Source organism: Pseudopodoces humilis, chromosome 14 (assembly GCF_049639895.1).
Source record: "Pseudopodoces humilis isolate 2021_Gansu_Grassland_sample_001 chromosome 14, ASM4963989v1, whole genome shotgun sequence".
NCBI lineage: Eukaryota > Metazoa > Chordata > Aves > Passeriformes > Paridae > Pseudopodoces > Pseudopodoces humilis.
Window position 1 is genome coordinate 17583307 of NC_142213.1, and position 27451 is coordinate 17610757.

The 27451-nt window shown below is 41.8% G+C and overlaps 1 protein-coding gene across 3 annotated transcripts; it reads left to right on the forward strand.

Annotated features, from left to right (window-relative positions):
* The first annotated feature begins 399 nt into the window (after positions 1–399).
* On the forward strand, positions 400–27451 carry LRP3 (LDL receptor related protein 3). 3 transcript variants are annotated; one of them, XM_014258885.2, is made up of 8 exons: positions 462–523; positions 2093–2155; positions 5477–5524; positions 12266–12404; positions 20647–20855; positions 21200–22286; positions 23422–23554; positions 24443–27451. In XM_014258885.2, the coding sequence occupies exons 2-8, from the start codon at positions 2149–2151 to the stop codon at positions 25241–25243; spliced, it is 2424 nt and encodes an 807-aa protein (XP_014114360.2). In that variant the 5' UTR covers positions 462–523; positions 2093–2148; the 3' UTR covers positions 25244–27451. The 3 variants fall into 3 exon arrangements, with proteins under 3 accessions (XP_014114359.2, XP_014114360.2, XP_014114361.2); XM_014258886.2 differs by having other exon boundaries at positions 464–523; positions 2093–2171; XM_014258884.2 differs by lacking the exon at positions 2093–2155 and having other exon boundaries at positions 400–523.

The following is a 27451-nucleotide window of genomic DNA, read 5'->3' on the forward strand; positions in this document are numbered from 1 at the left end:
GGCCGCGGGCGCAGGGGCGCGGCGAGAGCGGGGAGAGCCGTGCCTGACAGGAAGCCCGGCAGCCGCCGCTGCGCGGGCGGGCTCGGCCCTCGCCTTCCCTTCCGTCCCCGGCCGCGCTCCGCCCGCCCGCTGGCGGCGGCCCCTCAGGTGTGCGCGGAGCGGAGCGGGGCGGCGCTGCGCTCCCCTCGCCGTCTGGCCCGGCCGCCGCAGCCGCTCGGCGGGCCTGTCACGTGGGGCCGCGGCGCTGCGGTCTGTTCTCTGCCACCTGCCCCGGAGCGGGAGCCCGGGCCGACCATGGGGCCGCCGCGGCCGCCCGCGCCACTCCCGGCTCCCCGGCGGGCGGGGGCACCGCGGGCCGGCGGCGCCGCAGGCTCTTGCGGCTGGGCGTAGCGGCTCGGCGGGTGCGGAGCCGCCGCGGTTCCCCCCGCGCTGAAGGGCAGGCGACAGCGACCCGCCATGGAGAAGGCAGCGGCCGCGGAGCTCCGTCAGGGCGCGCTGGCGCCGCTCACTGCCATCTGCCTGGGTGAGTGCGGCCCGGCCGCTCCCTGGCGGCGGGGCACGTCCGGGCACGGCGGGCATCGGCTGTGGGGACTGCTGGGCCCCCTCCTCCCCTACGGGAAGTGACCGTGGGCGGGGGACGCGGGATGGGACGAGGCTGCAACACACCGAATGGTGCCGGCGGAGCCCCCTCGCATCAGCCCGCTTCCGAACGGGGCGCGGGGCGGCGCGGCCGCGGGTCGCTCAGGCACCCTCTCGGGCTGCCGTGCCCGGCCGCTGCCCGCCGGTGCGGGGCCGCGCACAGCGCTGCCGGATCCAGCGGAACCCATCGCCTTGCCCTTGGCTCTGGAAGCGCCGCTATAACCTTGCGTAGCCCTGAAAAAAAAAGTTCAGGAGGCATCAGCGGCTCTCCCCTGGGCTGTGAGCTTGTGCGGGGCGCGGTGCGGGCAGCGGCGCCGGGGCTCGCTTAGGGACTGCCCGGCGCTTCTCCTGAGCGGCAGCGGCAAGAAGCGTTTTGTCTCCCTCCACATCTCTGCCATGTTCTGCTCTCTTCCTTCCCTTCTGCTTGAAGCCGTCGCTCTCCGCTCTGCTTCCCAGCAGGTGTTGAGTTATGGCAACGTGATGAAGCTGGTTTCCAGCCTGTCAGCCCGTTCAGCCAGGGGAGATGTTTTTTTGTTAGGGAGAAGCGCTGGCGCCCAGCTGTGACTGGAACGAGCGAACGACAGGCCCCGCGTATTTAGCAGGGACACACGGAGAAGTTAGGAGCTCCCAGAGCCGAGTGCTCTGTTCCTGCGCTCTGCCAGAGGGTTCTGCTGGGGCAGCCGAGCAGTGCTGGGGCTGCACTGAGCCCTCCAGACACTTAACTTGGTAAACTGTCACAGCTCCTTCATCCAGAATGGTTTAACCCACATCGCTTCGCTAATGAAGTGGATTACAGTTAATATTTAATAATCCTAAGTGACAGTTACTGTTCGTTATGTAAACAATCAGAAAGGGATATCTGTGGTTAGACTGCTTGTTTTGTTTTTGTAACAGTGCTTCCTTAGCATCAGTGCTTACCTAGAAAAATGTAGAAAGTTGAAGTTGAAACGCTGCTGTGGTTATTACAAATGTGTCTATTTTAATTAATGTAAGTACAGTACAAAAAGCTAGCTGAACTACAAAACAGTTTGAACATCCAGATCATACAACTCTTGTTTTTTCCAGAGTCTTAACAGGATTTTAGAGATGTGCACAGCATGAGGACAGTGCCTGCTTATTTAAAGTTAGAGAAGGATACATATTTTACCTGTATTTCTAAATTTCTTACTGTATTTTTGGGAGGGGTGTTTTGGGTTTTTTAGTTTTGTTTAGGGGTTTTGTTTTTTGTTTTGTTTTGTGGCCCATTCAGATCTTTGTTAAACCTTTTATTAGTTGACATGAATAGTATGGTTATTGTTAAAATGAGTAATGAGATAATAAAAGATTATGTAAACTCCAGAGCTGAAGTGAGAACACTCCTTGTGTTTAGGTGTGGGTGATGTCAGGTTGAAAGTTTAGTAGATTTCTGCTTTCTATGACTTCTAGAATTTCACTGTCTGGCTCTTCTTTTCAGCTGGAATGTTTTATTCCTATTCCTTGCACAACTGACAGTAGTGGAAGTTGAGAAACATGAGAGGTGGGAAGCTTGTAAGGTATTTTGCTTCAGTGAACCCATAAGAATATAATGCTGCTTCTTTAACTATTTTTGTATTTTACTTCCTGCTTGTCTGTCCTTTCCTTTCATCCTTCTTTTTGGTTCTTGCTTTTTGCCATTCTTTTCTTGTTTTCCCATGGCCTGTGTGTGGGTGTTTGGTGTCTGTATCAATGTACTGCCACTGACCATTGCTGTGTGACTTCATCTGTAAATTGCTGCTCCAAAGACTGGAATTGGGTTTGTTTCAACTGTTCTTTTGTGAAGCCATTTTGTTTATCATTCTTAAGAAATTCTGGAGGACATAGAAAGTTATTTAATAAGAAGGGATCTGTGAAGCTGATGTCTCTCCTTCTGGCTGTGGGGAAAGCCTGGTAGCTGTCATTTGGTTTGGAGGTGCCAAGATGTAAATTTCCGTTTTGATCCAAATAGCCACTTTCCAAGCTGAAAACCTCACCCTGAGAATTATTTAGCAATCCAAATGAATGGCACAGTAAGTTTCCTACATGGAGTTCAAGCCAACTGAACCACTTATGGGATTTCTTTCTGGCTTCCCCATAACTGCTCAACAGTTAAGAATAAAGGCATCTAGAAAACTTTCTGATACTCTAGTCTCTCACCTGTTTTTATTTTAACAAGGTTTTGTTTTGACAAGACAAGAAAATCTGCAGGGAATGACTATTCTTTCTTATGGGCCTTTGACAGTTTAGAGAGCTGGGTGCTGGTTTAACAGTGCTCTTGTGGTTTGATGGGTTTGAGTGAGTGAAGTGGATATTGGAAACTGTATGCTTATTCAGTTGCTTGGGAAAGTATCTGGTGTGAGACTTAGATTTTATTTTAAAGAACTATTTTTGCTGACTTCTTGGTATGAAAGGGTTTGAAAATGAGAACGAAGAATTTGCAACTGCAGCTGATAGAAGTTTTTTGCAGAGATAAATATTTTTTTGGGTTCTCTTTCTTAGGTATCTGCCAGATGAGGTGTGCAAGGCTGCCTATAACTGCATTTGTGGTAGTAAACCAGGGCTCTCTGTTTAACAGTCCACAGTAATGTCCCTCTGAGTTGGCTGATTCCACTCTATTATGCCCCTTGTCTTTACCCTACTTATTTCCATTTAAAGGGCATGGGGGACTTCTTATAAGCCATGTGAAACAATCTCTGTTTTAGAGCTTGTTTCTCTTATGGCTGTTGGGAGTATTCAGATAGGAAACAAAGAAAGATTACAATGGTAGTACAGACCCAGACTCTTCCATACAATGTATCTTCAAACACTGCTTTCACTTGTGCTGATACTAGTTAGGCATGTACTTTCTTTGGAGCAAAACCAAGTATTTTAATTCTCATGAATATAAATTTGTGACATAATCATGGATTAATTTAATCTCAGTCTTTAGGGCTGTATTACTATGGTTACAGAAATAGTGGCACTTTAATGTTGTATGAGGAAATGTTGTGTTGCTGTTACTGCTGTGATCCAGAGTTTGTCACAAACGGATGTGCTGCTTTGCCAGAGTTAACAGAGCACTGTTGTTTCCTGGTACAGGATTGTTGCTCCTAGGTAGGCTTACTCATCTAACGGAGCAAGCTAGCAAAGAAGAAATAATTACATGGCACACTGTCATTATCATATAACAAATGTTACTAATCATAGCTAATTATGTAATAAAATCAGTGCTGTTAGGGTCCTTTGAACATCATAATAATGCTTATTGACACAAATATTTCAAACGCAATTTAACACAAATTCTTCTCAAGCTGTAGCATTACATATACAGCCATTTAGTTGCCCTCCTTGTTTTGTGTATTCCTGAAAGCTCAGTCCCAAGACTACTTAGAAGGAGGGGGAAGTCACTGCCCTTGTCCCTGTGGTAGAGCCCTGAAGTCTGTGAGGAGTGAGGCTATGAGCAGCAGTCCTTGTCTCTTTTGCAGGGCCTGCCCTCAGCCTGAGGTCTGTAGCAGTCCTCCCAAAAGGAGAAAATCCAGCTGTGGATACCCAGGTATAAGTCAGGGAGGGACAGCTGTAGGCAGCTGGGCTGCTGCCGTGTGGCAGCTGAAAAACGTGACTGGGCCTGAACTGGGAAGTTAAAGGATTGTTTTTTATTTCAGCCCCCTTTAGTATCTAGTTCTTTTTGTGCCTCTTGTGCTGGTTGAAGTTATAACAGAAGGTAGTCAGGGAAAGGGTCATTGTTTTGTGATGTGTTTAGACAGTGTAGAAGACAATGGGGGCCCACACTCTGAGCCATAAATAGTGTTAATTGTCAGCTGCTTCCTAAGACTGTTGGGAACAGGGATGGTTTCTCTTCCTCTCTTCTCCTATTGTTGATTTTTAAATGATGTTTTTCATTTTTGCAAGAGGTTACCCATTAAAAGATTTAGGACTTAACATATGCAAAATAAAGCCTAAGTGAGTGCTTGGCTGGCGTGTTGTAAATCAAGTTTTTGATAATATTTTAACCCTTTCTACTTCTTTAAAGCATTTGTCATTTTACTAACAGGTTATCTTTGTAGATTACAGATTACTGTTGAAATGAGAGCAGTCAGTGGAACATGCTGTAATTTTTAAATAAGTGACTTAAAGAATGTGTGGGGAAACTAATAGGGAGCTGCATGTTAATGCTGACTTCTGGAGCAACAATGACACAGGACAAATTTTCTTTGGCAATAACTTCTCTTTCCAGATTACTTTAATAGTATACACTATGAGAGGAGACTTTTGAGAAAGTGAAGAGTCTTTGGAACTTAATTTGCAAGTCAGATATATATTGCAAGTACTGCCTCATCCTGTTTTGATTGTATTAGTGGACCTTGTTGAAAACTTCATTGCTTGTGCTTAGTCAAGGCAATCATGTTAGCTTTAGCTGCTGATTTTCAAGGTGACATTTACCTGAGGGGAACAAACTTTGCTTTATTAAGAGGAGAAGTATTTAAGAATAATAATCACATTAGTTATCCAGCACTTAAGCAGGTAGAGTCAGTAGCCATGATGATAAATGTTTTAGTGTGATTGTTCTTTTGTGTTCCTCAATTAAAATTAATCCTATGGAAGATAATTTAGAATAGATGGGCAGTTGTTTCTTTTGGTAGTGTGTTTCAGAGATACTGAACTTATATTGTGTATTGACTTGTTTTAGCTACAGTGAAGGACAGTTGATTACATGACTTGCCTGTGCAGATAAGCAAAGTTCTTGTTGGAAAACTGTAATGCATTTATGCTAACACCCCAGCAAACACCTAGGAATGGTTAACTATTGACTTCCACCCTGTACCGCTAGAACTTGTCTGAACATTATTTTTCTGTCTTTACACAGTGAATCTCTTCCTGACTGGGAAAATAGAAAGTGCTGTTACCTCATTAGGTAAGACAAACTTTTCTTACCTGTATTTACTGTTCATTTAAACTGTTACTGTTTCTTCCCAATACAAAGAGATGCTCTAATGAAAGAGTAACTTTTTTAATGACATTCATTTGAGACAGACTAACGATGACATCTTAGGAAGTTTTGGGCTTTTAAGTCTTCCTGAGCTTTGTCCTGGTGCCAGCCAAGGCCAGAGATTGCTGTCCCCAAGCCAGGAGGGGCTGGGGCTGGAGCTGTGTGGGCACAGCAGTGGGGACAAGATGAAGGTGCTGTGTGAAGGTCGTGCCACCATTTCTGTCCCTTCTGGTCCTGTCCTGGGGCAGAATGAACAGAGCCATTTCTGTCCCTTCTGGTCCTGTCCTGGGGCAGGACAAATGGAGCCATTTCTGTCCCTTCTGGTCCTGTCCTGGGGCAGAATGAACAGAGCCATTTCTGTCCCTTCTGGTCCTGTCCTGGGGCAGGATGAACGGAGCCATTTCTGTCCCTTCTGGTCCTGTCCTGGGGCAGGATGAACAGAGCCATTTCTGTCCCTTCTGGTCCTGTTCCACTCTGTTGTCATTGGTGTTGCTGCTGTCGCTGTCTGTTTTCTTACCTGGTTGCTGTTAAACTGTAAGTTTTTACAGTAACAGTAAATTGTTATCTCAACCTGTAATCTGCGTTTTGTCTCTCTCACCTGAGGGGGGGTGGGGGAACAGGAGTGGCTGCATTTGTCTTATTTTCCAGTTGGGTTTAAACCACAACAGGATTATAGACTGCATCATTGTCATTGTGATAGATTAGAATTGTCAGCTTGAGGCTAAGGTCGTAGTGCATGCTGATATGTTTAGAGGAAAACTGTGTTTAGGAAGTGTGCCTGGCAGCATCAAGTCAGGGAGAGTGGCTCATTCCTGAAGAAGTTAAAACAAGAATATTAAAAATGTCTCATGAATGTCAGCTTGGAAATGCAACCAGAATCGCAGCACTTAGTGTAATTTCTTTCTCTCTAGCAGTGCTGTGACTTACTGACGTTGTGGGAATATTGCAGTCAGGGTTCTCCTAGTGATAAGGACCCTCTTGTGACTGTCAATCCACCATCATAGGTATAGATGTACTTTACTCCCAAAGAGGTTGCAATTTATATTAAAACCAGAAATGGCAAATAAGGGAGATGGGAGGAAACTGGAAAACAGAAAAATAATTCTAGGACAGTAGATCGAATAATGTGGGAGCTTGAGTGTTCAAGTCAAAATTAAGGGTTGAGAAGGTTTAAATCAGGAGAAAGTAGTAATTTTATGATTAGGTAACCTGCTTAAATTAAGCTTAGAGGAAGTATGGATAAACAGTGTGTTGTTTGCAGCAGACTATTTTCCATTCTTTCATTGGAAAAAGTACAGAGTGTCATTTATGTCCTAATATGTTCTGCCTGGATGGTTCTTTAGTTTTTGATGGAGTTTGGCAGCTGTTTCGTGTATGATATGCGAGTTTACAAACTGTATATGCAGTAATTACACATTTGCTTACTTAGACTGGTGATACTGCCTCATCCTAAAATATATAGAGATTCTTCAGTTGGCTCTGCTGCTTTCTAACACTTTTTTTCACTAGCAATAGAGTTGTAACACCCGGCTTTTATTCCACAAGCATGCTGAAAACCTCAGAGTATTGTAGCCTTCATGTTTTCTTGTCTTCATACAGTTTTGAGCTACCTTGTCCCCCGGTGGTGTAACTGGAGCTGGGACGAAAATGATTATCAAAGGTTATTTCAACAGAGGGATCCATGTATAGCTGCTCTTACCTGTGCTTGCAGAAAGCTAGCTTGGCTGTTGATCAAGCAGCACGAGCTGAGATTTGTCACATCTGTAAGTGCAACCCTTGGACTGTGCCTTTGCTGGTTCTGATCGGAGCCAGAAGCCAGCTGGAGCCTGGACAAAGCAAAGGGGAGCCTTAAGTCTTCTTCTGCCACAGGCATGAGGGATCTGCATTAAACCATGGCTGCAGGCCCTCCTTGAGGGAGCATTGTGAGAACTTGGGGAGAGTTTCCTGCTGACTCTGAGACAGCTACTTGAGGAAATGTATATTGCCAAGCATTTGGTTTTGAGAGGAGGTTCCTTGTTGCAAGTGCAAAACATCTTTTATCCTGGAGCAGATGGTTGGGATCAGTTCCTTGTGACTGGGACAGGCCCTGGTGCAGAAGAACGTGAAGCTCCAGGATTAATTTTCATCTGGGATTGTTAGAAAATTTATTCCAGCACAGCATAGTACCCTCAGTGCTGTCCTTTTGTGAAGCTCAATGTCTGTTTTATTACAGTTTTTGCTCTTGCAAAAATAAGAGTAACATTATTCATGTAAAGTTTTTGGAAATGTCATTTATGTATTTGTGGCATATTTAACTGGCAGAGGGAATCTACTGCTATTTACAGTAGAAGAAATCCATTTGATTGTCACAGAAAGCCTCATTAAGATTTATGCCCTCTTGACAGAAACTCTGAACTCAAATCTTTTCTGGCATTTGTTTAAAGTTTGGGGGTTTATTTTTCTTTGCTAATTTCTTTGTTGTTTAGGGTTTTCTTTTTAACTGTGGAAGATTTATTATGGCCTCTTTATAATTTATCTTTTCTTTAAAAGCACCATCTCAGTAAGATTTTTGGTGGGTTGGTTTGCCAATCCGGGAACTGGTAATTTGATGTTTCTTCAGTAATGCTAAATGTGGGAAATTGAAGCAGCTTGGAGTTTTTAGTGATTTGGGATTTCACTTTTTTCCTAGGTTTGTGCAGAAAGGTTGTGGAAAGACACAGAATTGTTGAAAACATGTTATCGCTGCTATTGTTAAGTGTTGTCACTGATGATAAGGTCTTCAGAATTCAGGACTGTACCTTTCTATTTAGGAATTTCCGTTTCCTTGAGATGCTTTGGCAATTTGAACAGGCTTTTGTTTATTTTCCTTAAGGAATCACAGTGTCATGCTGTACCCAACTTAATAGCACAGTACTTAGGCATGTGTGCAGTTCTGCAAACTTCATGGCCAGGAGCTGAGGAGAGAAGTGGGACCCTTTTATTGATATTGAAGCTGCAACAGTATGAAATTCTGCCCTTGTGTGGTTTTACCGTTTTGTTGTCAGCACTGAAGGCTGTGTTTAGTCAAGGTTTTTCTTTCAAGATTTATGTGTGTGAAAAAAGAGCTGCTGGAAGTTGTGCTCGGGTACTTCACCTTTTCTGCCTTGCAGTAGTCAGTGGCAAGGAGTGGAGAGGCAGGTGGCTGCTCTACGAAGGAGGTCCATTGATGTTTGTAAATCCTATAATAATGAGTGTTGGTTGGGAAAAAATCAAAAAGACATCAAAAACACGAGGCAGCTAAGTGAGGCTTGGATAAACACTATAGTATTTTTGGGAGAGGTGTATATGTGTGTGTCTCCAGTTTGCTCCGACAGCTTTAGGGGACCGTGGGCATACCATTGCAGCAGTGTAATTAAGTTTTTGGCAATCCTGTCTCGGTGTCATTCACCAAGATACTGTACCCCATAATCATCTGTGCCCAGAAGTCGTTCCTGTGCCTCTGGGTTCCCTGGCAGGGAGCCGAGTGTATGTGTCCGTGTGTGTGTCCATGTGTCTATCCGTGTGTGTGCTGTGTGTTTGCTGTGTCCGAGCAGCCTCTGTGCCCCGTGGGTTGGCGATAGAGCATGAAGTGAAGCCGCAGGGCGGCTCGGTCTCTTCTCCTCTGGCCCTCCGGGCAGTCGGAGGTGAGGCACAGAGGGAAAAGCAGCGGAAAGCAGATTCCAGCCCCAGGGTGTGTGTGTGCCGGCCCGCGGGAGCTGGAGGCACCGGGAGGGAAGGCGCAGAGCCGCGGTGCAGAGCGCGTCCAGCCCAGCGCACCCAGCCCAGCGCCCCGTCCTGCCTGCCCTGCCTCCAGCCACACACTGTGCCTCCGTGAGTGTCCAGCCCCTGCTCCAAAGAACTTCAGTCAGGGCTCCAGCCGCCAGGAGATAAGCCAAGTGAGAGCTAGGAGAGCGGGGACAGGTGGTGGAGAAAAGACTGACACCATTTCCCCTTTGTCCTTTGACCCGCACGCTCGAAATCCAGAGCACCATCTTGGGAGGTGGGCCTGGAAGTTTTTGTTTGGGGTCTCTTTGTTTCTGACTGTTGCTATTCTGCTTGTTAGTAAAGGGTTATTTTTCCCTTATCTACTCACCTTTATTACTACCTTGGACCCCTGAAGGAGATAGCTAGACCTAGAGGCTTCTGCTTTAAATTGTCTTAAACCGAAGTAAATATTAATTCAGATTTGTGGTTCATTCAAAGCAGGACCCTTTGCAGGAGGCAAACAATTGTCCATTTGATTCTGAGTAGGACAAGTCTGAAATGCTTGATGTGTGTCAGAGGGGATTAAGGCCATGGTAAAGTATTGGCAACAATAGCCATTGTCAGATGAACTGCCAAAAATGGCATAGAGTGTCAGTGCAGCCCTTACCTCACCATGTCCTTAGATTTGCACAGCTACAATTCTTCTGGTTAGAAGAAAAAATCTGTTTCTTTTGTTGCTTGTTTTTTCTTGCCTCACATTTATATCAGATGTGCAGTCTTAATAAGAAAAAGCATTTCTCATTGAAGACCTGAACTGTGATGTTACAGCAGATCCTCTACATTAGGAAATTACATTATTCCAAAAGAGAAAAATGTAGTGATATTACTTCAAAAAAGCTGGGATACTTAAGTAACTATTGCTCAGTCTTTGTAATTACTTCCTAAAACTGAGAAACAAGTATTTGGGAGAATAATAGCTCTGCTAACTACACTGATGAATGTGTGAATGGAAGTGCTGATGTGGAGCCATCAGCCTGTCAGTGGGACTTCCTCAGGACGGAAAGGAAATAAGTTCTGTTCTATTGCAAATACTATAAATAAGGGATATTAATCTAGAACATAATTCGGTACAAGGGCAGCAGAAACAGGTGTTACTGGAAGCCTCTGGATAGTGCTGTCTGCTGCATTTGTTCTTTCACTTAGTGTATTCTGTTTCCTTCCCATTTTGAAGTGTTATCAACCTGACAGGAAATGCATCCTTTGCTGCTCCTTTATGTGTTTGCTAGGTCTTGCTCCTCTTGTGCTGCTGTGATACGTTGATGCAGTAACAGGTATGTGGAGGAGCACAGTTATAAACCTAAAGAAACTGAGAATTGGAGTTGAAAAGTCCTGTGGATCTTACATTTGCTTTTATAATTCTATAATTGCAACTGCGTCTCAGTATTTTCCAGCATCTGTCGTGGAGCCCTGCACTGGTTTTAGAAATATGATAACAAAAATGTTCTTGTAACTTTATTGCTGCAAAATATTTGTTTGGAAACAGATGTTTTCATGTATTTATGTATTCTGTATGTTTTTGTGGCCTTTGAAACTAGTAGGAATTATATAGATGTATTTCAGTGGAATGTTCTACCTGGAGAGTGAAAATAATAGTATTTTTATGTTTTGCCTCAGGTAAGTTACTCACCTTATGCTTTTTGTATTCCTGTGGCTCTCACTTCAAAAGTGCTTACTGTGAATAAACAGAATAGTGCCAGGCCTAGGTTTCCTGGAGGGGACATGCTGCAGCCCAGCCCCAAGCAGGAGCTCTTGACTGCAGCCAAGTAGCTTTGCTGGTACTCCTTCCTTCCTTCCATGCCTCCAGTGCAGCCAAATGTATCCTGACTGGGAATTGAAAATGGTGTATTTATGTGGCTGGATTTCAAGCCATACTGTAAATCTCTCATTTCTAGTGCAGTGTATTTGGATGCATATGTGTATGAGGTTGACAAGGTATAGTCAACCTTTTTTTTTTCCTTTGCTATGTTTTTCAGCTACAGGAATGTAAGCTTATGTCAAAAACTGAAATATTCAGCTGCAGTACACAAGTCATGCTCTAGATAGTAATTTGTTTTAAAAATAGTTTAAATAATATTTTTGGAGAATGTTCGGAATAGCTATTGCATTACAGAGAATTTTCCCTCTTGTACTCTGCTTGGAGTATGTTTTTCTATCAGAACAGCTTTTCAACTTGTCCTTGGAACATTTAATTTTCATTTTTGAATTGCTTAATTACAAATTATAAGTATTTGATGTAGCCTGCTGTCTTCCATAGGAAGAACTAAATGTACTTCGAAAATGCTGAGCCTTATTTGGTGGCCCTGCTTGCTCCTTTCCCTGTCTTGAAAATTTTTCCCATCTATGTGGGTTCAGAGGGAATTTGGAGTACTTTAGTAATGTTCAGTGAAAACATTTAACATTGAACTGCAGTTTACTTTTTTGTGGGAGGGGTGGGGGTGTGGTGGGTGGTGGTATTCTTTTAACCCTTACAGACTCTTCACATGGTTAAGAGAATAAACAACATATCCAGGAACATGCTTCAACAAAATGAACTACTAGCTACTTTACAGTTAATACACATCTCCTTCTCTTGCTGGGTGACCTACCTAGGCTTTGGGAAGCTGGTAAGAAGGATTCCTGTATTACATCCTCTTGGCAGATCCATGCAGTAATATTGATTGTAGCCTGTGGTAGATTCATACAAGATTATCGATTGGTCCTGCATTGAAATGCAGGTTATGCTTACCTACACTTGGTGTGGGTGTCTTAATTAAAAAACAGGGCAGGGAAGAAAGCAGTAAGAGGATAAAACTGTTGACTCTTGTATGTCTGCAGTCTCCAGGAACTGATGAAAGCTCTTGAAGCTATTATGAATTGTTACAAGGCAAAGCATTAACAATATTATTCTTGTCCCCTTCTTAACAGCTGCTTGCAGTGGGGAGCTGGAACAGCACACAGAGAGACGGGGAGTCATCTACAGTCCTTCTTGGCCATCAAACTATCCTCCAGCCATAAACTGCAGCTGGTACATTCAAGGAGATCATGGAGATATGATAACAATTAGGTATGGTTTGTTATTTGTGGAGGTTAAGGATTGCTTTGCTGAAATAAAACAAAATGTGAGTTTACCTGATACACCAATGTGAGGCTGTCTTCAGAGCCGCTGGGTGATCAGAGAAAGCCAAAATTGGTTACACTGGAACATGGTTCCAGGTTGGGCACCTCTCTCTTTTTAAAAATGCTTCACTGTGTCTTGCTTCTGTAGGCTACTTCTGACATCCATTATTACAGAAGTCACTTGTGGTCCTTTATTGTATTTATCTTCACAATGCCTGTGTGAGATTTTGTATACCCTTGACAGACAAGGCAGTGGGAAACAGCAATATATTTACCCACATTAAATAGTCCCCTTTCCCTTCATTGCTTATAAATAGGGGTTGGTGAAGGCTATAAAACCTGTAGCAGCTTCATGGGAATTGTAAAATTCTTAGAGCAAAAATAGCATTTTCAGTAATGTCTTGAAATGGTGCTATGTTTAATAGACAGTTGAAGATAATTATTGGTTATTGTTACTTGTTTACCAAAAGATACATGCTTTTCTGCTTAGTATTTTTTTCCAACAAATCAAATAATAGTTAGCATTTGTGGTACAATTTCAGCTCAATTCTAGAAAAATGTTATTCAATAAAGACTAAAATGTACTGGAAATGGTTTGTTAAGAATGTTTAGGGTGCAATATGAGCATACTGTGAATGTGCTTAATTTGTCTGGGCTAATGGTAGGATCCTTCACGAACCAAGAATTTCTTATTTAAAAAATAAAACATAGGAAAAGTTTTTTTTTGGGAGGGGGTTTGGTACTGTTACATTTGACACCATCTGCTCATTCATTGCTCAGCTGCTTAAAAGGACTGCAAAACCTCTTCAACTGCAGATGCTCAGAGATTGAAAACAAATCTGCCACAGATGGAATAATAGGAAGGCTCCACTATCCATAGTTCAGAACAGGAACTACTCACCAAAAGTAGTGAAGTAAATACCTGCCAGCATTTGAAATTCATAAATAGAAACATGCTTTTAAACCCCATTACATTACATTGGACGTGGGGAATTTGTCTCAAAGCAGAGATTGTTGGAAGCTGAGAAAGCATACAAATGAGACACAGACTTGACTCTGGAGAATAATCCTGCAGTTTATGCTATGAAAATGTCTCAGAGCTCCAACTAGAGTTAGGACTCTCTTCTGCAAGTGTGAGTGTAACAGAGGCTAAAGAAGCAAAGGAACATGAGGTGTGGCAACTGGTAATAATGTGTGTACAGTTTAGATGCATGCACTGCAATATGACTTGAAAAATTTCTTCTTAATGGGATTGTTTTCTATCACTGAATACACAGCCATATCCTGCCCTCCTCTGCACATGCAAACAATAGAAACTATGTGTTTACATCCCAGGGACTAGTGTTGTGGTGTTATGTTTCTGACTATAAATGTACTTGGAATGACTCACTCCACTGTGTGAATGCAAAATGTTACAGCATCTGAGGATTTCTTTACGAGGCTGTTGCCCTTGCAGTGCCAAGGATGTGAAAGAAGGATCTGACTTGCCTAGGCTAAGAGGTTTCAAATGCAAACATGTTTTCTGCTTTCCAGCTGGATATGCTGCTTCTTCTAACAATGTGTTGGTAAGGGCATAAGAGTAGCTTTTAAAATTTTCCTAGGAAAATCAAACACAGTTCTTGTGCTAACATCTGGATTTTGAAAGGTTTCAAAAAAACTCCATCTCCTTTGTGTTGTGTTACACTGTATGCACTTCCTTTGATCTTGAATTCTCATTGACAATAAGACAGCAGTGTTATGTAAGAGATCTATATAATGAGATACAGGAGGAATCATTAAGGGATAAAATTGCAATTGAAAGTATTTTTTATTTCTAAACTGTTTGCACTTGGTGGTTATTTTTTATAAACCTAATTTTCAGCAGCTTACTTGTAGAACTGTGACCAGGTAAGGAAGATGTTGGCTTCTGTGGCCATCTCCTTTAGAAGCTGTATCTTAATGTCTGTCTTTCATGTGTATATTGATTTTCTTCATATCCTCACATTTCCATGCTAATTGTTTTGTTTTATAGTTTACTTTTTAGAAATCCTTGAGGGAGCTTTCCATGAACAGGAAGTATGTGTTCTTTGTGCTTATACCACTCTATATGCATATTTCAGTACTTTCTTTCAAGTTTGTGTGTCTGATGGAATGGTTCTATCGAGACCTGTGAACAAGTCTGTAGTCACTGTTTTCCAGGACTATGTTATGTCTCTTTAAATTCAGGTAATCAGTTGCTAGTTACTGTTTTGGAAACTACTTGATTTATCCATCCATTTTCTCTATTTTTATGCTTCTTCTCAGAGAGGATTGCGTAAAATCATGTAAGATCAGACAAAGATGTCATATGCAGTTACTGCCTTTGTACCATTTTTTATGGGCTTTATAGGTTTATGTTTCCTCATATCTAAGAAAAAGATGAAAACAATTTTTGTTTACCAGTTGCTGTTACTTGATGGTTGTAATTAACCCTGGTGTGGGTGGAGTATAAATTTACTATTTTATTATTGAAATTTAGGGGACTGTGAGTAAAATGTTCTCCATGTTCAGAATTCAAGCTAAGAGTATTGAAGAGATCTACTTAGTGACCCACTCAAGCTTTCTGTTACTAATTGAGGTGAGGGGATCACCTTCATTGGCTTTCACTTTCGTGATTCATAACATTAGCTTTGAAAAAATAAATTGTCAGGTACCATTTGAGTTTCAATTTCTGCATAAGATTACTATAAAATTAGGGTCTGTTCATATATTCTTGCTGGTCTGTAATTGTGTGAGGAGTTAAAGGAACTGCTTCAGTCTATTTTCCAAACTCATTGTATTTCAGAACTTGACATTAATTGGAAAAAACCTCAAAATAGCCATTTAGTTGCTCAGCTTTTGAAGAAATAGTCTCAATGTCTCTTGCCCACGGTTATGCAGTTAGCTGGTGCTTGGGAGCTGGGAGTAGAATAGAGCTTTCCTGACTTCAGGTCCTTGTGCTTCAGTGGCTAAGCAGAAGTTTTTAATGAGCCAATTAAGTCATCAGTTGTTCACAGTCTACACTTTCTGTGAAGTTGGCAAATAGAAGTAACTTTTCTTGCTTAATTGGTCAGTTGGTTTTATTTTGGGACTGTGCTTTACTGACCTATCCATAATATTTATTCTCCAATTTTTAAAATTAGTTTAGAGAGCCAAATTGGACATTTACTTTTTTTATTTATTTACTAATAGCTTTCATTCAGATTTTGCATCCCATGTTTGTCCTTTTCCAGTTACTAAGAAAGCTTTCTTTTTCTTTAATCTGTAGTCCCTCGTGCCTAAATTACTGAAAGGGTTGTAGAGAGTTCCCTACGTTATTTATAGAAGTACTTTTATTTCCTAGCTGCTACTGTTCCTTTCAGTACAGATGGCAAAAAACAGAGCTCTGATAAGCATTAGTTTTGCAGGAAGCACATTTTTCCTCATATATATAGAGTATTAATGACATATATAGAGTATTAATGCGTGTTTATGATAGTCTGGTTTAATGAAGCAACATGAAAATACTTGTCAGACAATAGAAAGAAACCATTGTGGGCTGTTATTTCATGTGAGTACATAGGTGAGAACTGATATATACAACTAACCTTGTGATGTTCTGTAAACTCCTGGAGTTCTGCTCACCATTGGAGGTAACCTCTTTTTTCAGTATCATGCCACTGGAAGAGGAATAGATGAGTTTACTGATTTTGACAGAATTCAGTAAAAACAAGACTGAGTGCTGCATTTCTCAGTTCACATTGAGTTGTTCTGATCTTAAATTCTGAATACTTTCAGTGTTTAGTAGGCTATTGTAAATTTTCTGTAAAAATTTGGAAAAGACATTCCAGGAGCAAGACAATAGCATCTTTCAGGAGAAAGAAAACCTGCAAAACTTGGTCCAATGGTTTTGATCTTGTACACCAGTCTTGTTCCATATTCCTGTATTGTTTTGGAGATCAACAGGTAGCAGTGAGAACAGCCTAAGGACCAGGCCATCTTAAAGGTTGTTTTGTGATGGGTGTTGTATTTTGTTGACATTGTAGTTCTAGTGCTGGAAATATCAATGTCTGACTGCTCTTCCTCTCCCTGCCCTGTGAGCTGGGGCTGTGTGCTCTGGCTGTGGAGAGGAAAAAGCCTGGAGGAGAGCCAGGTTCTCCTTTCCTTTATCACCAAGTGCCAATATGCCAAAGCAGGGGAGCATTGCTGTGGGAGTGAAGCTCTTGGGGGAAGGAGGGTGTCTGGAGCAGGTGGGGTGCAGGGGGTAAGGAGTGCAAGGGCTGGAGTTTAGCATCTGTGTACTGCAGCTTACATGGTAGGATGGATCTCTGGGTCCCCATTCCAGTCCTGCAGAACTGTCACAGGGCTTTGCTGGAGAGGATTAGTGACTGAGCAAACCTGTCTTTTACTTTTCCTCTCAAATCATGTGCTTCCCTCCCCAAGATGTTTAAAAATACTGCAGTACTGTCTGGTGCTTCATGAGATACGGATGACATTACACAGGAGTATTCTCTCTTTAACTATGGCTCCTCTTTCTTGTTTTAGTCCCAAAAAATGATGTAGTTTTCTGATACAAAAGGTCTGAGACTTCCCTCAAGAAGAGTAACTACAGACTTCAGTGCTTTTCCAAAGACTGTACAGTGTCAGTGTAGTCCTACAAGCAGTACAAGCACAAATCTTTGTCCCATATTTTCACTGTGTACCAATACTCATTCAACCACTGGACTTATCCTTTTGGTAGAAAAATTTGCATTCCAGTTTGAGAAAGCTCAGCTGAATAAATAAATGTTTTGTGGGTAGCAGGATTAAGTTATTCTTCAGAGGACTGTAACAGAGGAGCTCTAGATCTAATTAGAGATGATGAAAGAAGTAAAGCAGTAGAGGCTGAGTGCACTATTCAGGACTCTTAGCTAAAATAAATCAGTTGGTCACTTAATGTCAGAGTAGAATGGCAGAAACTTCTAACACAAAACCTTGTTGTCACAAATGCATTATAAAGTGAAGCCAGATTTTATATACTTACAAGTGCAAATATATGGATTCGTATTGTTTCCATGTTTCTTTAGAAGGTAGTGGTTTTTGTGGTGAGGGCTTGCTCAAGTGTATCATGCTTTTGGTCTTGTGTAAAATCACCATCAATGTAAATAAGGTAAAATTTGCTTCTAGTAGGGGCAATATAACTTAAAAGGTTGCTGAAATAGAGTGACAATGCCTTAATCAAAGGAAAATTTGTTGAAAATACATCTGCTGATTAGTTTGCATAAGGGGGAACATAATTGTTTTGACTTTGCTTTGGCTCTTAGCCGAAGAAATTTTATAACTGCTCTGGTATCTATTACACATAAAACTTCACATCAGAACTAGAACATACACAGAAAAAAATGTGTTTGAAACTTCTAGGCACTTGGGATTAAGGTGTTTGTTTTTGTAAAACAGTTTTTTCTTGTGAATACTCTGTATTGCCCTTTTTGAATACCAAGGTGTTTTTTTCAGTAGCTTGTGTATCTCCAAGAGGCATGGTGTTTTTAGGGAATCTATTAAACTCAGTATTTCCTTGCAAGTCTCTTCTGCCTCATCATCCTTGTACTCTGTGCCTGAAGTTTGGATTTATTAGTGAAGAGGTATGGGATTCTACTCTGAATCTGTCTGAGATCCACAAGTGACACTCAGGAAAATCAGTTAGCCTCCATATGCCTGGGCTTCTGCATTGGAAGATGGAACTTAAAGGTTCTTTCTCTTCCACAACAACAAAAAAATTGGTTATTAGCAGTGTACAACACTAGACTTTCAAGGTGCAAGTAAAATATATTAATTGTACACAATTGCAGGCTCTTGAGAGGTATTGCTGTCATCTGCAAAGGAGTTTGTGAACAAGGTATCTGCATGTAGCTGATATTTCTGTACTCTTCCTTTTATGAATCTTGAAAGTGTTAAATGTTTTTCTTTTTTTTTTTCCTAGAAAGATACACATTTTAAAGTGAGTTATAGATAGCTTATTGTATAGGCATATACTTCCCAGAGTTTGTGCAGTCTGTGTTGTGTAACCACGTTATGGCTGAATTATTTATTTGATAGACAAAAGTAGCTCTTTTCAGCAGAGTGAGGAAAATGAGTGGCTGTGGGACACAGTTGGAGTGCTGGGAGCTGGGTAAGATAGGAGAGCAATTTGTTTGCCTCTTTAAGGTTGATCCTGGTACATCTAAAATAACTATAAAAGATCAAAAGATTTAGTAAATTAACTTGTGTCATACAAACATATTTTTTTTAGTCATTCCCACCCCCCATCCCAGTTTTGAGTTTCCTTTTCTTGATTTAGTGACTGTTCCCTTTTCTTAAAACCTGTTGTTGTTGGGCAGATAGGTATTTCTAACACTTAGCCAAAAAGTTTTCATTAAAAAATTCCTATTAACAATCCTCCAAGTAGATGATAGAAACCCTACATGATGTGTGGTGCCAAAATGAGTTACAGAGAGCAAAACTGATGTGCAAGCTCAGTAATGCTGTCTCACATCTGATGTAACCAACAAACTTTATGTGAGTACCTATAGCTTCCCTGATGCTTTGGATAATTCCTTTCCATGATGCAGTGGCTGTTTACTTTCTTGGTCATTAAAACATTTTATGCAGAATACCTGTAGCAGAAATACTTTGAATGGCTGAGTACTTAAATCTTTTTATTTTGGCTGCATAGTCATATAAAACTTCCCTGGCAAAATATGCTGGTTTCAGAAGCTTGATGAGATTCCTTACAGCAAAGAATTGAGTGCTGTGGGAATATTTCTTCACAGCTGGGGAGACACACAGAGGTTGGTGGGAGAAGAAGAGTTAGAAGAGGAAGGACATTTCTGGGTGGATTGTCCTTGCACATACGTTGTCATCTCTTAATTTCCATTTTAACTTATCACTTTCAGTGCTCTCTTACTTCTCGTGCTCTTGCTAATAAATTTATTTTGGAGAGTTATTAATCCAATGTGTTTGGCAGAACCTACAGGTGTGGGTAGGCTGAGTCTCCTATTTAAATTAATTAGCTAGTTTACATAGTTGCTGTTCTTTCCCTTTCAACTTCAGAGGTCAAGATCTGGCAGACATTGACAGCCTCTTGTAAATACACACTGATACCAGAAAATTTATCTTTCCATTTATCTTTTTCAAAGAATTTGTCTTTGCTGTTTGTGAAAAATCCTTTAGAGAAGGAGATGTGTATTTTGCAGGAGCTTTCTGAAAATTTTGTCTAGATATTTGCACAAACTTCTACCAAGTTAATTTGGTGTAGCTGAGTTACATAAAAAAAGGACCAAAATTAATTTCTAAGTGTTCTGAACAGTGTGCCCTTTCCTAATGAGTATGCTTTTCTGTGCAGTCTGCAATCTGCTATTGTCATTGCAGATGGCTGAATACAAGTGCAATCTGTTTCATCAGAGAACAAATGCCACATATGGTTCCTGAGCCCAGGTTAGGGAGCATTATCCAGTTGTGTTCAGAGTTCTGCAAACAGGGAACCTCTCTGCACTAGATAAGCTACTACTGAATAATCACTTGGCTTGTGTCAGCAGAAGGGCTAAAAATTTGTAAAAGGTTATAGTCTTGTTTGCTCTGCATTTGCACTCCCAGAAAGTTTTATCTTTATTTTAATCTTTAATCTTTGAATTAAAAGATAATGGTGTTAGATTTTAGGTTCCATTTCCACCCCTATTCTCTTCTTGATCTCTCCTTGCCCATCCATGGCTCCAAGAGTGGATTTGTGTCTCTCATACTTAGCCCTTTACTGTTCTTTGTACCACATCCTATTATTCTTTTTCCAAGACAGTAGTCAATCCTGTCATCCCTAGTTTCATAGCTTTTATGGTTGGAAATGACTATTGAAATTAATCTACTTTCTGTATAACATATTTCAGAATTTTGCTTTTCCTTATATCTGTATTTTAGGAAGCAGTTTTATTTAAGGACTGAGTGAAAGAGGAATCATTCTTTCAGCTTTTGGAGCTACTTTGGTATGATGTTTATGCCTGTGAGATGGGTGCTTTTCCACACTGGGGGATGTGCTTTGCTTTAGTGTACAGAAGGTAGATGTTTCATTACCTTTGAATGCAGTACCTGTCTGTCAGCACTGCGTGATGCAGAAAGTCAGCCATTAGAGTCAGTTCTTTCTCTGTTAGGCTTTGTTCCAGACACATGTCCTCTTTGTAACTCGTGCTTTCTTTTGTTCTTAACAGTTTTAAGAACTTTGATTTGGAAGACTCTCAGAAGTGTGCTGTAGACTGGCTGATGATTGGCCCGTCTTCCAAGAGGGAGGAGTACAAAGTGTGTGGATCTTCCATACCTCCATCTTTCATCTCTGCAAGGGACCATGTGTGGATATTTTTTCATTCAGATGCATCAAGCTCAGGACAGGCTCAGGGATTTCGCCTTTCCTATATTAGAGGTAAAATCTTAATAATAAGGTAATAAGGGTTTGTTGCTTCACTTTATAATCTCTCTGGCAAAACTTGGAAGACAGTAGTACTTTTTTACAAGACAGGCTTTTTTTACAAGAATTTTTTACAAGACAGTGCTTTTACAAGACAGGTGTCTTGGGCCATTGATGACTGTAAAGTATTGGTGTGGTCACACTGATATTACCTGCATGTGGCTTTTTAACAGTATTGCTGAAGGGTACTGGCCTGACTCATTAGCTTGTGACATGCATGGCAGTAGATGCTGAAAAGCGATATCTCATAGTTCTAAAAGTTTGATACTGATTTTTTCTCTGCTTGTTCTCTTTCACAGGAAAGATAGGTCAGTCTGTGTGCCAGTCAGATGAATTCCGTTGTGCAAATGGGAAGTGTATTCCCAGTACTTGGAAGTGTAATTCCATGGATGAGTGTGGTGATAACTCAGATGAGAAAAACTGCACTGTCCCTCCAACAGACCCTCCATCCAGCATCTGTCCCTCAGGAATGTTTCAGTGCAGCGCAGCCCAGTCCACCAAGTGCTTGATGAACGAGCTGAGATGTAACTCGGTTAAAGACTGTGGTGATGGTTCGGACGAAGATAATTGTCCTGATCTTTCCTGTGGCAAAAGGCTGGGTAATTTTTACGGATCTTTTGCTTCCCCAGACTTGTTCCGTGCTGATCACAGCAGGTCAGACCTTCGTTGCACGTGGTATGTGGACACGCAGGATAACCGGCACGTTCTGCTGCAGCTGGATTTGCAGTTAGGCTACAATGACTATGTAAAGGTGTATGATGGCATTGGAGAGAGAGGTGATAAATTAATGCAGACGTTCTCACACCACAACAATCGGCATTCAGTGAGTGTGGAGTCGTCAAAGGGCCAGCTCACTGTCTCCTATCATGCCCGCTCCAAGAGCACTGGCCATGGATTCAATGCAACGTATCAGGTGAAAGGCTATTGCCTTCCTTGGGAGCACCCTTGTGGAAGTGATGAGGAGTGTTTCACTGATAAGCAGCATTGTGATGGCTGGTGGCATTGTCCAAATGGCAAGGATGAGGAGAACTGTCCTGCTTGCCAGAAGAACGAATACCCGTGTGAAGGAAACAGTGGGCTTTGTTACTCAGTACTTGACCGCTGTAATAACCAGAAGAACTGTCCAGATGGCTCAGATGAAAAGAACTGCTTTACTTGCCAGCCAGGAAATTTCCATTGTGGGACAAACCTGTGCATCTTTGAGACTTGGCGCTGTGATGGCCAAGAAGACTGCCAGGATGGAAGTGATGAGCGTAACTGCCTGGTGATTGTTCCCAGGAAGGTCATCACAGCTGCTCTGATTGGGAGTCTCGTGTGTGGCTTGCTGCTAGTGATAGCACTGGGTTGTGCATTTAAATTATATTCTCTGAGGACCAGGGAATACAGGTAAGTGTCTTGTTTTGCTGGTGCTTTCATAGCTGTGCTGGTTTTTTCCATTTTGTTAAAAGGGAAAAAAAAAAAGTTGATTCTTAACCGGAGAATTTGCAAAATACTGTGAAATCAAATCCAGGGACCTGATGACAGCTGAATTAGGCTAAGAGAAGATTTCTGGGAGTAGTGAGCGGAAATATCAGCTTTTCTGTGGTCTGTGAGAAGTACAAGTTTATTGTGCAGAATGGCAGAATCTGTATCTAGCCTAATCTGTCTTGAGCAGTTTCCTTTTCCTTCTCATCCCCTTGCAAGAAACCCCTTGCCCCTGCCAAAAACTGAATGCTGAACTGCTAGAGTGAAGTCTTCACTGAATCTGCATTAAATAACCCTTCACCCCTCCCCAAACACTCCAGTTCTCAGTTCTGTTAAAAGTGATGTCCATCTATGGTGAGGCCTGTTCTGAGCAGGAGTTGTTCATGGTGTGCCCCTTTCCCCTGGTTCTGTATGCCTCATTTTAGGTGTAGTGTGTGTGATTCTTTGCCTGTTGTTACATGTATGTACAAGTGGGGTTCTGCTTTGTAGGAGAGACTCATAAGGGACTTTCTGGTTCCCATCTCCTCCTGTGCTGCTGACCCCGTGTTTCAAACAGGGTGCTTTACATTCTCTCCTGATCAAGTCTGTGTGATTAAGGACCTGCAGAAAAGCTGCTGTGCTAAGGTGGGAACTTCAGTGCCTCTGCTCTGGCAGGACTGGCAAACCTCTCTGCAACTGCAAGCTGCCCCTGTTGTGTGATTGTTTCCAGTTCTTAATGTCTTCTCCAAAAATAACCTTTGGGCCCTTGCTGAACAAGTTACTGCTGTTACTGGTTCAGCAGTTACTGGCTACTTGAAAAAACTTCATTTGCCACAGTGTCCAGCCTGAGCCTGCACTAGACAGTGTGCTGGTTTGATTCATTCATGTTTATACCCTGTTCTCTTAGTCCTTTTGTTTATTTTAGCATCCTGATATGATTTTCATAGCGCTTAGTGGAAGGTTTGTGGTTTTACTCCTACCATGATCCCTTTGGCAGTGTTTTTTTACACATTAGTGTCAGGGAGGCAGGACAAACTGTAACTTCTCTTCCATGTTTTCTCTCTGGTTCCGTTTCCAGAGCGTTTGAGACTCAGATGACGCGACTGGAGGCAGAGTTTGTGCGGCGGGAAGCTCCACCCTCCTATGGACAGCTGATTGCACAAGGACTTATTCCTCCAGTTGAAGATTTCCCCGTGTACAACGCATCACAAGTATGCAGACAAGTGCCAGTGAATATTTCAGCAGCCAAACTACTATAAATTAGATAAAATCTATCTGGAACTGTATTTCAGTGGCTGTGCTAATTACATGGAAGTAATATAAAAACATGTATGTGTTACATGGAGCTGAAGAAGCATAGTTCCACTGGTTCTGTGGGTGGTTTTGAGCACATGAAATGTATCTGTTGGGGAACAGCAGTGAGATAAGCACTTTTGCTGTACATCAAGACAGAATTAATAGAGAAAGGTCAGAAAGTAAATGGGAAAACAAGGCTTTTCAAGCTGAAACTGTAAATGCACCTGAAATGATAAGAAAATAAAATCTATAGCAGTATTTTTGGAAAATTCTTAGTTTTCCAAAATGATTGTTTTTCATTTGCATTTTCATTTACAAGCAAGCCATTAAGTCATTCTATTTCATTGCTGCATGCTCAGAAAACTCCTGTACCCTGTCAAAAGTATCCAACTGAGATACAGTTCCTGATGTGATAAAGTACTGGTATTTTGTTACTCCAATGGAAAATGAACATCCTAGGTGGACAAGTAGAGCTTAAAATCATAAAGGAAACACTGTAAGGGACAGAAGCTGTGGCTGCCCTTCCCTGGCAGTGTTCAAGGCCAGTTTGGATGGGGTATTGACCAACCTGGTCCAGTGGGAGGTGCTCACAGCAGGGAATTTGGAATTAGATGATCTTTAAGGTCCCTTGCAAGCCAAACCATTCTGTGAATCTGAGAGTCTTTGGTGCAGGCAGAGCTGTCTTTGGTGTTCTCAAATAGTTTGTTAGGAAATGGGGCATTGAAGGAGGAAGCACAGGGATCAGAAATCTTTTGAGTACGTGTGAAGTGCTGGTTTTGATGTTTGCTCCCTCTGTGTTCCAGGCTTCTGTGCTGCAGAACATTCGAACAGCCATGAGGAGGCAGATGAGGCGGCACTCGTCAAGACGGAGCTCGTCCCGGCGGCGCTTGGGCAGGCTCTGGAACAGACTCTTCCACAGACCTCGGGTGAGAGGACAGATCCCCCTCCTGACACCTGCCCGCACCTCACAGACTACACTGGGTGATGGGATCATCAGCAGTGCTGGTGGGACTGTTCAGAGTCCTCCACCCTCCCCTGAAGGACCCAGTTTAGAGGCAAACGGCCAAGCCAGGGGCCCACAAGAAGCTGGATGTAGCAGCCTGCAGCCAGAGACTGAAGTTACAGAGCCATCGCCTTCCAACATCTTCCAGCCTTGCACAGCAGCACATGTAGAGCTTGAGGCTGGACACACTGATAAATCTTCAAGTGCTGACTCTGACAGAGAGCTTAAGCAGTCCAGTAAAGTAGATACAGGAAAGGCTTTCAGAGATCCTTTATCTGAAAGTGTTACAGAAACGATCCATGGAGGGTCAGTATCCAGGAGGACTGTCCCAGAGGACAGTAGTTTAAGTGGAAGTCATCCACTGAATGAAGATCCATGTAGGTTACCCTTAAAAAAGTGGGAATCTGGTTATCCAGACAGCCCTATGAATGTTCATATCCAAGTGAATGGACAAAACCAATGTTGCCCTAACTCATACCAGGAGGAGCCTTTGGGTGTACATGCGGCTAGTTGCCATTCTGTGGAAGTGCCAATGTTACAGTCATCTACTTCCCTCTCTGAAAACAATACCAGTGATGATGAATCTTTACTTGTTTGCTAATAAAAATTTTTGTTTTGTCCATGTAAATTTTGTAACTTCATTGTTTTTGTGGCAGTGCACTTTGATGATAGGTGGTATGTCTGAGTGTGCTTTAATCCCACAGTGAGCGCAGCACAAGACTAAATGGGACAAGTTTATGTCACCATTGCTATTCCTGGAACTGCAGTGGGGCAGAAGTAGGCCAGTATGTGATGTTAGGGGCTAGGAGAACAGGAATGTGTCACTGCAGTTTGGAGGCATCTCCATCCTCTGGTATTTCTTTTGTACTTTCACTCACTCTGCATTGAGTTTTTTTTGCCTTTCAGTGGTCTTACTGAACTAGAGAACTCTGTTGGAACCCAGGGCAGACACCAGTCATTATAACTCTGAGCACTAAGCTACAAATAACATCGTTGTTTTTTTAGCCATAATAATTTAATTAAAAGTTAATAATTTCAATTAAACATGCATAGGAGGAATTAATATCCCTTGTAGTTTCCTCTTTTATAGAGACTGCTCACTTCTTTTGCTCCCTTCAGAAATGTTTTGATGGCCATATGTACCTTGAAGCATCCACTAAATCCAGTTTCTGTATGGAATACCCAGAAGGAAACCAGGTGTCTTAGCCACTGAAGCTTTGTAAGAGGGTGTAGCAGTGCTCAGTATAAGCAGGGTGCATTGAATCCTAGTTGCAGCAATATTTCTTCTTTGCACTGTCGTGTGTTGCATTTTCTTCATAGTGATGTTGTGAGTATTGCAGAATTGTTTCCTCCTTTTCTACCATTTGTCCTCTCCTCCCTTGTGCTTCCAGGGACTCTCCTGATACCACTTTGAGTGTGCCTGAAGGACACTGAGGCTTTACAGCTCCTTGGGGCTGCACACAGCACTCAGTCAGGATCAAACATCTGTTTTATTTTGAAATAAAATCTGTCTCAAAAGTTTGCTTGTAAATCTGCTACATAAGTGCAGATGTATAAGCCATTAATTTTATTTATCTTTTATTTTTAGAGAATGCTATTTTGCTTTTTATTTTTGTGTTTTTCTTTGAAGAACTGAAATACATCACTGCCATTTTTAAAGCCGACACTGTGTAGATTGTACACACTTAAATGTAAACTGGTGCCTTTTTGGTTTTTGAGAGTGTAATTAAAAGTAAGCAAGTTATTTATGTGTAAGAAGGTGGCATTGCTTAATAAGGAGTCCCTGCAGAATGACAGAACTCTGCTGTGTGAGAGCTTGGTCCTGCTGTGATGGTGGCCAGACTCCTACTCCAGAGCTCTGCTTCAATTCCCCCATCACACAGTGGCAAACAAAAATACTTTATAAAGGAGTTAACAAGGAAGTTGATGCTGCTGCTCTGTAAACATCTGAGTGCTCCAAAACCTGTTTGTTGTTGTGAGAATTCATGTTGTCCAGAGTTATTAGCTGAACTTGTGAAATTGGGGTCCGTGGGTCTGAGTTTTGCTGCTCACAGGAGTTTCCTGGCTGTTAAGGCAAACAGACTTCTGCAGTGAATAGTTAACTTTATATCAGAATGTCAAAGGTTGTTTTCCTTTAAATGGGGAGTATTTTGGCCTGGATCTTTCATTGGATCATTCATCTTTGGGGGGTAATGCCTTGAAAAAAACAAGGAATAGGACTTTGGCCTACTAAAATGTAATATGGAAGAATTAAATAGAGGTGATTTATTTTCTTTCCACTTCTACTGCAAATTGGTTTCATGCTGTTCATTCCAGAGTTAGAAGATTCAAATTCTTAAGGGCATTAATACTGAGAAGGGCTTGTGGCAAAATGCATTACAAGATTGTAGTTGCATTAAATAAATACTGCTCAGTAATTTTTTCCAGGTTCTTCTGGGATCAGTACTCATTTCATCAAAGAAAATACAGTTTTGAAAGAGGTGTTGCTTTCCTGGCATTTGTGAACATTTTGGGTACATTCCACCTTTGCAAGGCCATGTATTGTTGTCATTGCACTGCCAGAGTGGTTATTTCCATCAAAGGCTGCAGGTTTTAGTGTCTTTTATTTTTTTTTATATCTATATTTTTATTTTTTGTTTTATCTAAAGGTAACTTTAAATCCATAGACTTGTATGTGTAAGGTAGTTTAGTATAATTAAGGGAAAGATTAAAGGTTTATATTGTGTGGATATGAAGTACCTTAGAAATACACATGTATTTATTTCTGTTACAGAAAAATATTTCTATAATAAAATAATGCTGATCATGC

Coding starts and splice junctions, on each gene's coding strand:
- LRP3 (XM_014258884.2), top strand. CDS start 457: ATGGAGAAGGCAGCGGCCGCGGAGCTCCGTCAGGGCGCGCTGGCGCCG. Junction 20,856..21,199: donor TCGCCTTTCCTATATTAGAG/GTAAAATCTTAA, acceptor TCTCTTTCACAG/GAAAGATAGGTCAGTCTGTG. Junction 22,287..23,421: donor CTGAGGACCAGGGAATACAG/GTAAGTGTCTTG, acceptor TTCCGTTTCCAG/AGCGTTTGAGACTCAGATGA.